Source organism: Bombus impatiens, unplaced genomic scaffold (assembly GCF_000188095.3).
Source record: "Bombus impatiens unplaced genomic scaffold, BIMP_2.2 scf_0389, whole genome shotgun sequence".
Taxonomy (NCBI): Eukaryota; Metazoa; Arthropoda; class Insecta; order Hymenoptera; family Apidae; genus Bombus; species Bombus impatiens.
The window spans coordinates 2,495,444-2,513,773 of NT_176808.1; the positions used below are offsets into that span (position 1 = coordinate 2,495,444).

The window sequence follows — 18,330 nt, forward strand, 5'->3', positions numbered from 1 at the left end:
ATGGTGTTGGGTCGCCTTCGCCCCTCCTCCCTTTACCGCGAATTTCTCGGGTGGCGCGCCACCCTCTCGCCTTAGAAATCGAGGACTCGCTCGGTTCTTTGCTTCTTTTCGTTGCTTGTCGACAAATCTCGTCTATCCGCTTCGAGTCGGTTTAAACGGCGCCGACCCGCGGCACCATCCAACCGTTAGCCTCCTTCCCTCGCTGATGACGATCCTCGTCAAATCTGTCGATCCGAAAGATCGTCTCGATCAGAATTTAGCGATAAATGATTTTCGTATCGGGCATCGTGGAAAGACGCTTTGATTGGAAAAACTGTTGCTTAACGAAATAAGGAAATTCGGTGTTGAAAGGGTCGATAGTCGTTGCTAAATAGACGTTTCGTAGAGCAAAGATTAGCGACCATTAAGTCGAGCGATAGATTAACTTGGACGGCTCGAGATACAAGAACAGCTTTTGATCTCACAGTCACGGGTAATGCGAGCCAAATTATTATATTTCGCGCGTTACATCCAAATTCAAGAAAAGATATATCGCTACTGAGGAATTCAAAATAGATTTTATGTAATTCGAAAAATGTCGCACCACCGCCGATATCGTCCGTCGTTTGTGACTTCCGTTTGAAATTTACGCGTTTCTTTCAACTTGTACATTCTCGGACATTTTCGTGCCCTACTTTGCAGATTTTCAGGCTTTCGGAAATATTCAAAGCGTAGCATAAGTGCCGGCGGTGGAATTCCGGCGAACGATAAAACCAGACACCAATGGGAAACAACGTTCGAAGCAATCGGTATTTTCGTGGAATCCGCGACTCCAAACGCGGGTTTTCAGGATTTTCCAACACGTCCAAGGCCGAACAATGACGCAACACCTCTATTATTAATGCGACTCTTGGCTCGAAAATAGGCGAACCAGTTATCTCGGTAATCGGTTATTATGTTTGGCATCTAATAGCGAAAATGCACGCGTTTGATTTACGACGCGTCTGGCGAATCAAAAAATCTTATCTGAACGCCTTCCGAAAAATCTCCATCTCGTGCCATAGAAAATTTCCTCCACGACGACGATAGCGAAAAAAGAATTTACTTCGTATTTAATCGACGCGGATGTAACGTTCCGATGTAGCGAATATAACTCCAAAGTACAAAGTAATTTCGTCACGATACGAAGCGCGTTTACGGTGGCTGCGACAAGTATTGGCACGTCGTTGTATTTATCGTAGCTTCTCGTTAATTAGGTGCGAATAGACGAAACCTCGTGAGGTTTGGTACGCGGAGAAGGCTTCGTTTCCAGGACAAAGATACGCGTCAATACTTTGTTTCTTAACACCGTTGTAAATAGAAGAGATGGGACGCGACAAGTAGCGTAAAAATCCGAGGAAAGAAATGCAAATCGGAACGAATGCACCGAATGTTACAACGTCACGGTAAGACTTGGCAACGAGCCTCGAGACATTCCTGAGATTGCTCGGCTTCGTAACGCTCGTTCTCATTCTGCTCCTTTCCTCCGCTTCGTTTTCATCTTCGCTAACACCGTACTACCGTTTGGCCGCTTAATTCGATGAAACGTAACTTGGCACGTTAGTTTCTTCAAGATCATCTTGGATTAAAATCAAATTGAATCGAAAGAGTGGAAGATACGAGCAGGTATCTCTACCTGTAACGTTCCGTTTGCACGCGGTACTCGAGAAAGAAGGGAAAAGGAAAGGAGAGATAAAAACAGGGAGGAAAAATTAAAAAAAAGCAAGCGGTTGAAAAAGATTTGCCCAGCGTTCGATTAATAAAGAAAGACGATCTGGGTTAACGGCCCCGATTTTCGTTCTACGAAATTGAGATCCGAGCCCGACCTTTCCAAACGGCAAGTTCCTTGCTCTTTGTTCGAGATACACTTTTGACAGGAGAGTTCTACGCGTGCCAAGTGAAGAAGGGAATGACCGAAGATCGAAAGGGACGTTCGAACACGGACGTCGCGCGTACAGCGATTTCTAAGGTTTTCTCAGCAACTCGGACGAAACTGCTCGTTTCGAATATTCCACGAGTCTGTGCATAGAAAACTGTCCGTATCTTTCGACCGAACGGTTCGTGATAATCGATCGACCAAGTTAACGATCGCGCGTCGATTCGACAGGACGTTTGGCAGTCGCTTAGATCGAAGGTCGTGGTTGGCCGTTTCAAAAATAGGTACACGGATTTTTATGAATGGAAGAGAACGAACGAACCTTGATCGGTATTCGACGTTATTTTCGAGACAATCGCGTTCGATCGACGCGTAAAGATGTTGGGCAAACTCTTTTACGAGACAAGCTGCGAGATTTTGGTTGCGGAGGAGCGCGACGATCGATGGACGAACAGGTGTTTAGCGAGTAACGCGATGTCTCAATAGTTTCGTTCGCTGAGACTTGGCATAATTTTATTGTCTCCTCGCGATGTAATATATTCGATGACAGACTGGCCTAATAACAAGTGGCACAATGTAGAGCCGGTTATAAAAAGCATGGAATGAATGAAACATCGTTTAGCAATGGCGAGACAGAAATATCGAACGATGTCGCGGCGTTAGCCGAGAGGAAAAATTAGCCGATGTAATTTTTCTTTCTAATGTCTGCGGTGTTAACGGTGCTACGCGCCACAGAAAAATATCTCCATTCGCCGCGTTATTCCAGAGAAAAAAATACTTCTTTCGCGTAATTTTCGTTTGCGTTTCCAAATACCCGAGGCAAGGTGTCGTACAAGTGGGAAAAAAGCGTTAAATTTATATTCGAAGAAATATCTGACACGGTATATCCTTAAAAAAAAACTCTATCGTAGTTTCAGTTCGCTTTTGAAAGTAGCCGCGAAACTATGTTTAAAATATTATTAGATTCCGATCGATATCTAAAATGAAGAGGATCGGAAAGCGAGGGAGTAGGAAAATTCATCACGAGGAAATGATTCACGTTTCGAATTACAAGCACGGAAAGAGTATTAGATCATCGTGGGGCTAATACCACGGTAAGCTCGGCAAGTGCACTAAATTCGACCTAGAAGTTAAAATTATTGGTCGAGGCATGCGTTTCGTCGCTCTCTTCTTCCGTCTACGCTACTATTTTCCCTGCATCGCTCTTGTCGCAACGTCTATTTCCGTGGACTGAGTCAAATCTATAGCAAGAGAAATCGTACATCGTGGAAATTGCTGCTGGTCGCGAAATTCTTTTCTCGCTCTCGCGTACGTAGAAACACGAGGCGCGAAGATTTAGGAGGATACAGAGAGTATTTATAGCGCTAATCTTATGGAACGAGCATGTCGGAAGGCGCTACGGTATAATTTTTAAGTTGTCCGTGAAAGATACGACGAGACCGAAAGAGTAAACGATATATCGATATTCGACTATGACCAGCGAAGACCAAAACAATGAATTAGTCATCCGTGCTAATTTCAACCAGGCCTGACCATCAACAGGTGTAATTTTCAGGTTGGCTGACCATGAAGTTTATAAATATCGTGGAATTATGAAGCGCGTCGAGCATACGCGATCGACCATGAATTTTTGACAAATCGACAAACGTCCCCATTCGTATTTCCAACATACTTTTAAACCGATCTCTTCTTCACATTCTTCGGTTACTTTACCAGATTTTCTCATCGATCGCGTACTTTGTGTGTTTATATTCGCGCATATACATACATACATATTATATTACTTGTATGTTTATATTCGCGTGTGTGCAAATATTCTACTTGTTTCTTTTTATCATTCGTCTATTGGTTTTCGCTATTATCGTCGATGGTACTAACGTTGTTTCACCGAGATAAAAAAAGAGAAGATTTTGAAAGAGGAAGGAAAGAGACGAGAGAAAGCCAAAGTGGCGGATAGATTGCGAACGACGATTAATCGAATTTGGAGAAGGTGCGAGAGAAAAGCCGACAAAGTGAGAAAAATATAGTTGGATAGATGGTTGGAACGTCGAACGAGACGACGAACCGTTCCTGCTCGCGTTACGCCCTTCTAAAAATAAGTAGACTTCGAGCCTAGATACCTAGATAGTAGTCTACGAATAGTTTTCGGTGGTCGGACGCGAACAGACTCGTGGCAATTAGTCACCAAGCCGCTAGACCACCGTTTCGACCACGAACCATCGAAATCTCTTTCGATGCATCGTTATTCGCAACGGTCCGTTTCTGGGCCCACGGCGCCTCGTTCTCTTCTTCTCGGAGCGACACGCGTGTCAAGGTCGTCGTACCGATCGTCATCGATTGCAAGATTGTATCTCTCGCGAGCGGAATTTTTCGCCGTTCGAATCTATCGCCGTTTAAGATCGTCGTATAATCGATACCACTCGCGCATTACGTTTCTCGGATTTCCACGGAAATCTTCGAATCTCGGTTACGGTTGCAACAATCGAGCAAGATTGCACGTAACGCGCACAAGAATCGAAGAAACGTCCAGCTGAAAGAATAGCTTACGCACCGGCGTCCTGATCCAACGATCTCCAAGGGAATACGAACGAGTACAGCACTTGGTGGTGCGGTCGCCAACGAAACGTAACACTTTGAAGCACTGAAGCACCAAAAGCACCCACGATTCACCATAGACGAAGGTGGAACAGGCTATACGTTGGAAGGAAATTAGGAAAGACGATAAATGAAGAACGAAAAGGGGGGATGTTTAACGCGATGGCGAAGGAGGAAAGGGCGCACTGTGTACTTCGTCCATTTTCGCACATTCGTATGCTCGCTCGTATACCCTCTCACGATCAAGGATCCAGTCTGTGAAACGGGAAAACTTACTTGAAGCGAGCGGTGAAATATCCAAATAGTTAGACGAGTAAATACGGTCCGTCGATGGCCGTGCCGGCGTTAGAAATCCTCGATTGCAGGCACCTTGGGGGGATTTAACGTGGATCTGTGGCTCGAGTGGGTCGAGCTCGCGGCTCGTCGATCGCGCACTTTGATTCTCGAAAGTCGAAGTGAAATTACGCGTACGAACGTAGAAAAAAGAGAGAGAGAGAGAAAGAGAAAGAAACGAGTGGGGAAAAAAAGAGAGAAATTTCTTTGATATTCGATCGTCTTTGTCGTGGTCGTCGTCACTGTGTGGTCGTCGCTCCGTTTATAACGTATCCTGTTCGTTTGGCCCTGTCTCTTGTCTCTTCTTTGATACGGAGCGTCTGTCTTGGCCGTCCCAGTCACCGGGGCCCCGCGCGCCAACTAACCACACGAAATATCGCCGTGACACCTCGACGTCGGGTCCAGCGTCTCTGCGTCGGCGCAACTTCCACGATAACCGCTCCTGCCCGATCTCCCCACCCTAAGAACGCCTACGCCGTCGAATTTCGAGGCTCGCTCCTGACACTGAGGCCAGCCGAGTCCTGCGCGATCGCCGACTACCTGACACGCAGGATCCACATCACCCACAAGGTACACACCCCTTTCGCCAACCTCCGCCCAGTTACCTCTACCAACATCCAGCCGTCCCTCTACCATATCCATGCTTTTCACCATCCACCCTTTTTTCTTGGCACTTACCCTGCTATTGAACTTGAAACCTTGTAATTAGTGGGGGATCGAGGTATTCGCAACCAATGAAGTTGACACTACCGTGCGAAAATAACAGCGGACGCGCTCTTCGTTTTACCTTCGCGTTTTACGACCGTTTGCTCTTCTTGCGATCGCTCGAACGAACCAACGTTAAGTTTCGAATCGGTCGACGAGGGTTGTTCGAATGCGAACTAATCCACGAATCTACGAACGAACGCGATTTTACGAATACTGGAAGCTCGAAAGATTGGCGGTTCAACGGTTTAAAGCAGCTTCGGTTGGAAAGGGAAATGGTCCGAACGAGGCTCGACTCTTCCTTCTCAGGTTTCTTTGTTTCACCGCGGAAAAACGCGGTACGCGTATACGGAGGATACGAGTGGGATAAAAAAAGAAGATAAATGACCTTATAGCAGGTTAATTGCTGCTGCAACCAAATTAGCCGGATGACGGAACGTCGGAGAAATCAGCGTGCAAGAATTTTACGTCGACGTCCTCGAGTCGAAATTAGACTACGTGTAGCGGTTTAACGATTATTCTTACCCTTAAATATAATCAAAGAATGTATCTCATCGGGACCGATGAATCAAGAAGAGCATATTTAACAGTACGTTCGTTTATAGACAGCACCAAATTAAGCATCTACGTTTCAACGATTCAAAGTCGATAGATATCGAAGGCGCGATGCCCGATACCGCTGATCGATGCTGAAAAACTTTGACCATAAAATCGTATTCCCGGACAAAGGTGGAAAGATATCAGCGTTGGTAGGAAATAGAACATCGTACGAAGAAGGAGAAGTGGGTCTTGGCCACAGTCCTCGACGAAAATAAGTTTTCCGGCCGCATCCGTACTTTCGACCACTAATCGACATTTTCTTTTATTTTTTATTTCGCGAACGTCCTCATCGTCGATATAATTTCACGGATAACAGCGTTTGATTCACAAGCCGGTAAATCCGCGAGCGCGCTTTACTCTGCAGTGTATTCCAACTTCTATGAGACATTTTTGGCCAGCTTTCAAAATTTCGATCGAGTACACAGCGATCGATACACGATATCTGCTCGAATTTCCTCCGATTCTCGTCTGACTAATACAGTTTATATTTCCACGCGCTCTCTTCTCGCCGAGCTACCTCGCCAGCCACTTCTGCTAACGCTCGCCATATACTTTTTTCTCTTACGTCTTAACCATTCTCGATGGAAAGCTAATTAACGTTAACATAGAGAAAAGTTTCCATTGAGAGGTACGCGAGGAAACTCGTGGATCCTCGAAGGGAACGACGTTTCCCTGGAAACGAGACTTTGCCACTGGCAGAGTGAAACGACCCGATGGTCGACAGAGGATCGACGAAGAGCTGGCGAGATAGTGAAAATGAGAACACGCGTAATGGAAACGAAAGATTTTTTATTCGCACGGAGAAACGTTACAATACGTTCTCGCGTGTGGTTAACAAACAAGATATCGCAAGAGAGATAAAGAGGAAGAGCTCGAAGGAGAAATCTCGCACGCGGTGTCGAGATACGAGTCTCTCTCGGTTCTGGCAAGCCAAGCACTTTTCTAAATATACACGATCACCCCTCACCGCCCAATCTATCTTTGCGTATTAGAATCTATACCTAACGACCTGAACACTCGCGCTTCCATCGTTTCACGTCGCGGATATCCACCAACTTGTTCGAGAACTGGTCGATCTACCTCGAGATTATGACAGCCCAACCGTTACGATTAGCCAACGTTTTCCTTCGTTCGCAGCCGTAAATCGATTACGACCGTGCGTACTATGCAAATTAAACAAATAAAATGTCTGTTAAATGCGTGTACTCGTAAATACTCTGCGATACATTATGTCACGAGAGTTGAATTACAGGAGTTTTATATCAGCTTGCTGCACAACGTCTATGCGCCAAAGCGAAATCAAGTAGAGTTGATTTACGACGAGCATCTGTTTGCGTTATGCCTTTGTCATAGAAATCGTTGGATTTATCGTTGAGAGAAGGACTCGTGCTTTTTATTCTTCTCGAAATTACTTCGTGTTTTCTATGCAAATTGTTTTGTCGGAAAGAGACGAAGATCCATTCTTTGGAAATGAATCGATCGAGAATCGAACGATATACCAGAGTCGCATAAACGAAACGATCTCTAATAAAATAGACACGTTAGAAAAATTAGTTAAACAAATTACGATAGAAGAATAACGTCTGTGCTTTGGAAAAGAGAAAAAGATAATTTACCAGAGCGCTATAAGTAGCCGTAAACCTCAAAAAACTCGTAGGATTTTGGCGGAAGACGACAATTCATGGAATTCCTTTTTACGATTTCGAGGAGAGTTCCATAGTATTCGACGAGTGCTGTTTATTTCCTAAAATGGGAATAACATGGAAATATAGGAATCGGCGTATCGCGCTAGAGTTAACATCGAGAGAATCGTTTCAAGTTTCGTTGCAGGTTACAGCGAAAGCGACCGTGAAAATTCGACCCGGAATGATAGACGAGAGGTCGTCGATACGGTGGAATCGGATGTTTCTGGGTGATTTACGAGCAAGTATGAGAGCGGTTCTTTGCGGGAAAATAAGCAAATCGGCGGCGCTGCGTAAATTTTGCGTTTTCGCGGAAACGAAAACACCAGAGTGGAAGAAGAAAAATGCCAGAGAATGTTTCAACAGGATGAGCAAGAAGCCTCGCGTGGTTTATTCTACGCTAATAGTACTCGGCTTTCGAAACTGCATCGCGTACTTCTGCTAATTCCGATGAATCGACGCAGCCACGTATCGCGCGGAGAACGCGCGCCTGACGACGTACGTTTTTGCGCCTGTGACGTACCTTTCTCGCAAGTCTGGAGCGCCGTTACATCTTCGGACCTGCCCTTTGCGTTGCCTGGCTAAAAATACCCGGCAAATCATGCACAACCAGCTGCCTTAAATTCCCAATTGTGGAATACGTTACGTTATTTTCGCCACTCGAACCGAGTTGTGCGTTTCGTGGTTTTTAACATTACGCAAGATAGAACACCCGTGACGCTTCCGTTCTCTGTGGACGCGTCACACGGCATTCCAAGTTTTACATATAACCAAGAAAGAGACGCTTAACGTCATTCGTTCGGTAACGAACGAACGAACCATGCCGCTAAAATTTCTCGCGCGTTATGCTCGAAATATTTTTAGTATGCTTTACTTTTAGCCCGGAATACGAACAAGAGAAAAAGAAGAAAAACAAAGGTAATCCGCGACTCTTTCGTTAGATTACTCAATTTCCACTCTGTGCTCTCGGAAGCGTTGTTTCTGTCGGATAGTACGTCGTCGTGTTTCTTTGACCCTTTGCGAACTCCAACGACGATAACGCGACGACCAAGAATTACCGATGAATGGATTCTAAATGAATTACTTCGTTACAAGATCTCCTTTTCCATACGTAGCAATAGTGGTATTTATCTCGAGCAAATACAGACTACGGTCTCTCGACCGACCTAAATACAATATCGCGAGCGATTCGCGCGCAGAACCACGTTTATTTCCCCTCGATGTTTTTACAGTGCCACCACGATGCGTTTGTTATCGTTGCACTGGTGAATGATGGAAATGGATGAAATGGTATAGGTACGTAGGTACTAGAACGTTACTCGTTATACGTGAGTACGTATATTTTGACGATAACGATGGTAAAAAGAGAAGCAGTTTTAGAAAGGGGAGACGCGACAAGAACCGGAGTAGCCACGTATCACTTATTTGTTCGTTTATCAGATTTTCTTGGGAACGAGTGGACCCGAGTGGGCGAATGGCTCGAGTATATGGAACAGCGAATCTAAACTTAGTCGTTGGTCTGTTCTGGAAATAGATGTTATGAGTGCGAGGACAGGACAAGATACCGGCCCCTATTATGCGTACGACTACGTATCGCGAACGATCCCCTTTCCATCCTTCTTACGCTCGCGAATTCCTTTTACAGCAGCAACACTTTCTTCTTTCAACGAGCTTACTTTCCAATCTGACCGATCGTGGTACTCTTACGTGGTAATTTAGCGAGCCACAGAGTCGGTAAATTGGCAAGTTTGCGCAATGTGTACGCGAATAGAGCGGTCAATGACGATAACTGGTGATTTAGAAAATTTCCTTGATTTTCATCGGATCATCGGCTTCACTGCGTCTTTTGGATTTGAGAATCTGCAAAAATTCACAGAATACGATATAATGTGAGAAAATATACAAAGTATATAGATATGTAATATGTAAGTTGCTACCAAAGTTCTACCTTGTATTAGGTTGTCCGAAAAGTGTCTTTCTTTTATAGACACATGTCTTTTACAACGACACATGTTTATACAAAAATGAAACCTAAGCTGTCGAACGTTGTAATCTTTATCTTGATAAAACAAAATCGATCATACGTAATTCGATAAAATAATATAATGTGCATCCATTATTTGCTTATAAAAGGTAAGAAACTTTTCGGACGACTTAATAATTATTTCATTCGTTGCTAAACTTGCTATTGTTACGCAAACGTATTTATCAACAACATTAACAACATTAATTAACAACATTATAATATTTATTTAGTAATGGTAGCTGACAATTTTCACGCTATTTTTTCTTATTAATTACACACTTTATACGCTATACTAATACGCTAAATTTCTGACATTGTTCGAACCACCTCGCACATACATGTCGGAAGGATTCGTCGACGAAATCGTCCTCTGCATATAACGTAATGGTAATATAAAATGGTAACTTGTAAAATTTTGATTAAATTACGCGAGACAGTCTTGATGGGACTTATCAATAATTTCCAATACGAACAAGGAAATCTCGTTAACATTGTTTGGATCTTAATCTATACATTTGTAAGAAACACGTGCGTGTGTGTGTGTGTGTGTTATAGTATTAAACATTCGTTTCATTCGTTTCATTCCGATTCATAATAATTAAGCACATGGCGCCCAAGTTTATGGCACACGGATCCACTTAGTGTTTACAAATTTTCACAGTATAGCTACGTAGATAGATAGCTAGAGTACAAAAGTGTCGACAAAATGCTCGTCGTATGTATCGGAACGTCTATTTATCGAGCTGATATCTATTTTGGGAAAAATTGCATCTTCGAATAACGCGGTGAAAAGCGATGATATAATTAACAACGGACCGGTAATCGCAGAGAACATTTCGAAACGTCTTGACTAGACAACGAACGTTTATACGTACGTTTAAGGAAAATTTGCAAATCCAACAGTATGCGGAATGTACATAGTCGTGGTGCAAAAATATACAACTAATAATCGTAGAACAAAGAAATCTCTGTTTAGATACGGTTTCTTCAGCTGTGTTCATAAAAATTTGGGTCTACGTAAATAGTCTGCAGTCTGAAATCGACTGTCGGATATCTCGAATTACGATTTTCACTATGGGAAAAACTCGCGAAATATTTCGCGGAGAAAATTGCCAAACAGTTCTCGTTGACGTAGAAAGACGTAATCGCGTAAATTATTTACAGAGCAAAACGAAAAAAAAAAAGATGAGATACGAAGAAGAATGCTGAAATGTCGAGGAGGTGAGAAATCATGATGGAGCGAATTTGAAATTTTTATCGATCCCGTCATTTGTTTCAGCTGCAAGCCTTCAGTCGGCTTCGATAAATAAACTCTTTCTCTTTCAACCTGGAATCAGCCGAAATCGAGTTCCCGAAATTCATCCTTACGTACATATGTAAAAATGATAAACCCGGGGACCAAAACTCTACGATTCTGCATTTCTTGCCCCTCTATTCTTAGACTACTAAACTCCCACGCGGTTATTTAATATCCCAGACACGTACTATTTACCGATGCTTTACACAATTTGACAATTCTATCGTATAACAGGTTCGCAAGACAATGCATACTTAAAATTGTTTTCGAATATAATTTAGTCCGATATATTTATCAACTTTCGGTTACTTCCGCGTTATTAAAACTTATCTTTCATCGACTGTGAATTTAATTTCTTCTAAATAGCTCTTAACTTTAATATCGTACTAGTTAATTGTTTCATTTCGATTTTCTACTATTTAGCATGGAAATTAAGGTGTATCGGTAGGCAACGATAATAAAAATAATTATAACCATATTATTTGAGGTTACCTCGTATAATATTTGTTGCCCCGAGCTTTCTTATTATCGGATGCCACTTAAATATCGAACGATTCGCATCAATGATTCGACTTATTGGTAAGGTACAGTAAGATGAAGAAGCCGTCTCGATATCGGGAGTGGACGAGACGATCGGCACGATTCCAAAAAGCAGGCAATCCCCGATAATCTCGAAATAACGAAAACCTCATCCCTTCTCTCGCGCAGCATCGCGACGATATGTCGCGGTTCTTCTTTCCGTCTTCGTCGCGCCAATGCCGCTCCTGTAGTTCCCTCTCCTTTTCACCCATGGATGCACGAACACCGGTATTTTTGGTCGTGGCGCGACGAAGAAAATGCGATTTCTGTGTGCATACGAATGACCGAGATCGCGAGCCCATACGTCGGAAAGAGAAAGACTATAGACAAGTGGGATCGAAAGGTGCGAGTGTATACACGTGGATTTGAGAAAGAAAAGAAAAGAGAAACGATGGATGAAGAAGGAGAAGAAGAGAGAGAGAGAGATAGTAGAGAGACAAGGAGAGCAAACATCATCGTGAAAACGGTTAGCGCCGTCGGCGTAACCTGAGAGCTTTTCGGACCCTGCAACCATATATGTCCGCCTCGCGCACTCTCTCTCACTCGCGCCACGCTCAATCCCGTCGTGCTCTCTCGCTTACACTTACCACTCAAAGAATCTGCCTTTGCACCCTTCTTCCGCTACTTTTTCATCGTACCACCGATCCAACACGGTGCTGTTAATTTGCCAGTAATTTACTTCCTCTGTTTTTCACGAGCCAACATCTTCAACCACTTTTTCTTTTACTTGACTGACAGTGTTAACTATCGCTGCACGACTGCATCCTTCCGAAAATATGTATGCGGCCTTCTCTGCTCCACAACATCGACCATTCATCTCGTACGCATAATGTAAGTTTCACAATGACTTCTTAAAAACACCAAGTACTGAAAAGATGTGCAGGTCAAAATGCAAGTCAAAAAGTATAGAGATATAGGACAAATTACATATTGGGTCTACAGATGTCATATAAACACATAGACATTTAGCTTTTTATTCACAAACGACGAATTTTTCTACCATAGAAGTAACCAGAAACTTATCGCATAGTCACAATTATTAAAATAGATGCATTGATCGATCAGAAGAACGATAGATGGAGGAAAGTATCGATTCTTTAGTAAGTCGTAATGTCGATCGAAAAATTTTATAAATAATGCCATAAACGAAATTTAGTATAGATCTGATATGCAATGTATTTTTATATCACAGAATTTGAAGTTTCTAGAGCTAGAACCACATCTGCAGTTAGAATCTTCTTACTACATATTTTCGTGTCACTTCCGACATTACCGACTCAGGACGGAATACGATTATAGTGTCATCGGTGCTAGGAATTAAAATCAAATTTCCGGCAAGTACTTATTTCGAAAATAAATAACATCAACAATAATTTTACTAGATTTTTTCAAAGATACACTACACAACGATGGCAGTGTTACAGCTCAAAAGGATCGAGAAACTGATCAAAGTGTTCTGAGACGTAAATTAAGTGTAACAAAAGTTATGGGTTAACATGTATCTTTAACTGTTAACCTGTAACACTCGAACGTAGAAGCTTCGACTTGCTTTTCCTTCGATCTTCTTTTTCGATATGTTGACATATACGAGTTACTTTGAAGACATAACGTACCGACGATGGGAGGTTGTAAGAAATAAAGCGAGTCATATACGTACAATATTATTTATACAGAGATGTACGTAAATGAACATAATTTGATGAATAACGTACAACTAAGTCTTGTCGTCAAACATAATGCTTACAGTTACGCTTAAAAAATACGTTGGACTTGTGCAATAGTTGTAACAACGTGTGTATTTTACCCTTATTCAGAGCATTTATATACATTTCAAGGAATCGGTGCAATAGTTTGCGTGAAAACTAACATTTCAAAATGACAAGGGATAGAGTTTATCGTTTCAACTTTTCAGTATACTATAATTTCATTTTTAATACTAGCAGAAATATCGCAAACTGCCTCGAACGCGTGATACGTAAATAATATATCGACGGCCAGCGATATTAATTATGCGAAACAAGGCATGAAGACGATGGTTCATTCGTTCTTCCGATCGTTGCACCGACCTTGACGCACAAAGATCTAATATTTACAGAAATGAACATGCTTATGCATCGAACTTTGCAAATGTATTGCGATAAAACGAGAAATATGTAAGAATTTACATAGCGTATATTCAGTGCCAGAGCATAAACCGATAGATCACGGTAAGCGAATTAACCTTGAGCGACTCGATCTTCTTGATCGATAATGCGATCGATCGGTTTCTATAGTGCGCGGTGTTATCGATTCGCGCTCAAATCGACATTTTAATTCGTTTGACACCGATCATCGATAGTAGACGAAAAATATAACAGAAAATTCGAATTTCAATAGACGAAATTTACAAATAAATGAAATTCCACGCAAAAACAAATTATTCTTAGAATTACATTTTCCTTTTCAAAGATTACAACCTTTTGTTTCTCCAACTGAACTGTTCTGTTACACATATGTATTTAAAATTTGCATCGTTGAAAATACCGCAAAAGAAGAATTCTTTTTTATACATATGTAAAATTTATTTCAAAATAAAAACAGCTTTAACGAAATACGAATTATGAATAAAACAAAACAACTATCTTTGTCTGACTTTAAACAGATAAGAGTCCGCGCTGTAATTACAAAAGCGCTTGATCTTATCAAATCTATCGATCTCCAATAATAGATGTACAACACGAAATATTGTTATATCTAAGATATCGTACTTTAGTCGTAAAATAGCCATATAGGAATAGGTGTTATCGATACTCGCATGACATCATTCGTAGAAAGTGTGACGTCTGATCAATTTATCGACCGATTTATTATCGGGTATTAAATGCAATATATCGGCATCCATTATTTGACTCTGATGCGTCGATCGAATTAATTATCGAGTCTGAAATTTGTGCGACATAACGCTTCGAAAAATATGACGAAATCGGCAATAAATCGTTTCTTTTCCTTGTAACGCTTCATCAAACAAATAATAAAGTCGTACGTTTCCGCGTGTTACCGATCGGTGTTTATCGTGACTACAGGAATGTATGTAGGTACATATCGTGCGAAAAACAAAAGAGCAATAAAAAATAGAACAAAACAACTAGCTTCTAGGTATTCGCGTAAGGTACGAAGCACGACGTAAAAGGATCACGACGGCGATAATTGAAAGTTACACAACAAGTTGTCGTAATATTTAGCAATGTCGAGTTAGAGAGTAGCCGAGTTTCCTGCGAATCCTGCGACTCTCTCAACTATATATAGTCGCATACGCTCGTTGAAACTTCCAACGAACGTGGAAATTTGCCCAAGTCTTCCCACTATTGTGTCGCCGCATTTTTGTACATCGTTACATTTCTTAAATTACATAATCCATTCGGGTGTTGGCATATTCCTCGTTGTGTCAAATATCGGTTTCTAGGATCGAAAAAGAAGCTTTCCTTTCTGCGTACTACTCGCAAGAAGTGGAAGACGCTGTTTACTTCGCAAGCTATACACGTTCCTTCGATTACAATAAGAAAACGAACGATACGTTAAATTTGATAAGGAATAATGAAAATTGCCGATGACGCGCGCGCGTTACGCGTCGTACGTCGCGCAACGTTCTACACTTTCTCCCGCGTCGTCGTGAACGTCCTTGGTGCGCGCAATTCTCGCTGTAGTTAGCGGGACAGCTGTATATCTAATGTAACAAGAAACTATTTTAGCGTTCGATCGATTCGCAATACGTTATTACGTTCAGACTTTTCAGCAATTTAGAAACGTTGTAATTCGTTCTTCGTCCTATCTGTAGCAAACCATCGGATTTTAATGGACTCGCAGGTACAAGCAAATACACATAAAGATACGTACATCCGCACGCGTGTATATGCCCGGTTAGAATTTCAAAAATGTCTATTGCCTCGAGCTATTTCTGTCTATACAGTAACTCAGAAAAATATCCGACAGTGTTTTGCGTTCATCCGGATCAGTCAGGACACAAGCATCCTGACTACTAATAGCGAGACAAGAAACAGCACCGCGCAGCATAGCCGACAAGACTATCGAACGAGACGGACAAGAGCAACGGTTATAATTTTTGTACGATGTCAAATTTGTCCTTGAAGCCGATCGATTCTTTCTTCGGATCGTATTTCTTGCGCGCAGCCAGCTGAGCTCTAAGTTCTTTGGCGCTCATCTTCAGGTTCAGGCCCTGTCGTGGCTCGTTACCGGTGACGCTGCCGTTTCCGGTATCGTGCACGTGCGCCATCGTCGTCTCGTTCCTGATGTTCCCGTTCCCGTTCTCTCGGCCAGACTCCTCACGTTCGCTCTCGTTCTCGTTCTCGCTCCTGTTCGAAGTTCTCGTTGCACTTGCCGTCAGCGTGCTGCTCTCGCTGTGCGAAGTGTCGTTCGATCCACTTGACTTATGCGCGTTCTGAAAAAAAAACATTTCCTTTTATAATTTCCTCGTCTATAAGCGTAATATATATTTTTGGACACACGTGCGCATTTCAACTTGCATATTAGCTACGCTATATGCACGAGGAGAGACAAAGACGTATAGACGAGTACAAGGCGGAACAAAGAAAAAGCGTGTAAATGGTAGGAGGAACTCTTGTCACGTATCAAGGCCGGTGGTCGGCGGCGCGCTACTTTTTTCCGAAATATGCGCTTCGAAGAGGTTGAAAATCGGTCGCTTCGAACGAAATCAGCAACGCAAGCCTGGAGAAATTGTTTCTCTATTTACCAGTTTATCTGTTTATTCCGAAACTTCTATGATTATTCGACTTTGGATGTTTACGCGAAATCATAATTTGATGAACGCGACCGAAGAAGCGACATCTAGACTGACATTCCTGTCACCTGGAAAATATATTACAATGACTAGTGAGCTTTGGATATTTTACACATTTCTGTATATCTCTGGTTAAATTTCCTATAAATGCATGCAAATTTACGACGCGATAATTATCCAACGATTATGAATTTCGATTAGATCGAGCTATGATGCTTGCGAATATAAACGCCATACGATTATTTATAAATGAAACGAATTTACATTGTTTCTAATTATTTACCTTCTATAAATAGAGAAATTATCGTTGGAACGAAGAGTCGACACATTCTGCCGGTTAACGCTGCGACTAAATTTTTCACATTAAAGAAAATTTACGTTAACGGGGTGCGGTCGAGCGAAACGCTTCAATTTTCCGTTATACAACAGAAAGTGTTTCTCCTTAACGCCCGCCGATAGAAAGTAAGAGCGTGGACGCGGCAATTAATAGACGCGTTACATCGGTCGCAGCATTGTTCTCTTTTTCCTGGGTAATGAAGAGATACGCGCGATTCAGACAAGTTTCACACGGGTCAAAAACGATGGACAAATTCGTGGAAGGAACTCATAATGACCTTGGCTCCTGATGCAATATTCCGAACGGTACTTAAAGGAATTCCATCGGCAAAAGGCAAGCGCGATGGAAAACCGGTTCCCAACCACAGGCCGTTTAAATCTCTTCGAAATAATGTTAGTCGGTTTGTCCTGCTGCGGTTCGCTGTTATCGCCGCCGCAATTGAAAAAACTCGCTTCTATCGAAATTTCCTTCGATTACGATTCGAACGATCCTCGAATCTTCGTCCCAGAACTTTGCGAATTCTTACTACGCTCTGTAATTGTGCTACTTGGGATTTGTTTATAGCAGCCAAGTTACTGGAACTCGTGCGACTTGGTTTAAGCTTCGTTCGAACAAAGTTGAGATTCTTTAGAAACTCGAGATTTCTCTAACTCGAAACGAACAGCACGGTCGTTAGATAATTTCCAATTTACTAATATCAATGCTTTAAACCGATTTGACCTTTCTTGAAATTTATATTTAGTATTAAATTAAATGTCAGATTTATAATTATGATTAATATCGTGATTAACATTTATATACCAGCAGATATCCTCTTGAAATCAGGTTATTCAAATTCAAACAGTTTGGATTCACGTAACTTGGCTGATTTAAACGGGACTATAAGCCAAGTTCGTTAGATCACTTGAATTCGCGCGACTCGTACCTACCTTCAAGCAAGTCATTACATTTTGCAACCGCTTAACAAGTTCAAGCGACTTCGCTAATCCGAGGGCGATTTCAATAAAAACGAGCGTAGAAATACGAAAGAATATTTCGAGTGAAGTAAAAAAACAGGTTCACGTTGAACAAACGGTCTCAACTTGTTTGTCATCCTCGAGCGATTTGAATTCGGATAACCTAACTAATACGAACGAGGCTTTGGTAACGTCGAAGGACTGATCGTGATGATGCAACGAACGAGAACGTTCGATATAAACATGTGAGTCCAATAATGCTATGAATACCTAATACCAGCATAGATCAAGCTGAAGTAACTTTCCATAAAACATCGAGAATCTATGTCGTGGCATTGTTGCGTAGACACCGGCATCCCGCGATTCAATTAATTCCAGCAACCACGAGCTTATATCGTATGCAATCGACTAGAATCGCGACTAATCGTAACTACGATCTTTACAGCGAACGACTAATTTCTTACGTCGAGTATCCCGTTCGAAGTACAACGGAAGCGACGTCCTTGTTAAAAGGTGCGCGCGCGCGCGCGC

General features: G+C 42.1%; 2 protein-coding genes across 43 annotated transcripts in view; both read right to left on the minus strand.

The window, feature by feature from the left end:
* The window catches only part of LOC100746778 (twitchin), a 79,143-nt gene extending 73,950 nt beyond the window's left edge, over positions 1–5,193 (minus strand). For 41 of the 42 annotated variants that reach the window (XM_033321129.1, XM_033321128.1, XM_033321109.1 and 38 more), the window contains exons 1-2: positions 4,766–5,193; positions 1–224 (exon numbers count right to left, since the gene is read on the minus strand). The gene's annotated coding sequence lies outside the window, so the exon portion shown is untranslated. Of the gene's footprint in view, positions 225–4,765 lie in introns of those variants that run through there. The other variant, XM_033321149.1, reaches the window with a different exon arrangement.
* Positions 5,194–15,486: 10,293 nt separating this feature from the next.
* LOC100742268 (Na(+)/H(+) exchange regulatory cofactor NHE-RF1) overlaps positions 15,487–18,330 on the minus strand; it is an 8,192-nt gene continuing 5,348 nt past the window's right edge. The window contains exon 3 of the mRNA XM_003490038.4: positions 15,487–16,146. Coding sequence (XP_003490086.1) covers positions 15,802–16,146 — 345 coding nt within the window. The 3' untranslated portion in view covers positions 15,487–15,801. The remainder of the gene's footprint in view (positions 16,147–18,330) is intronic.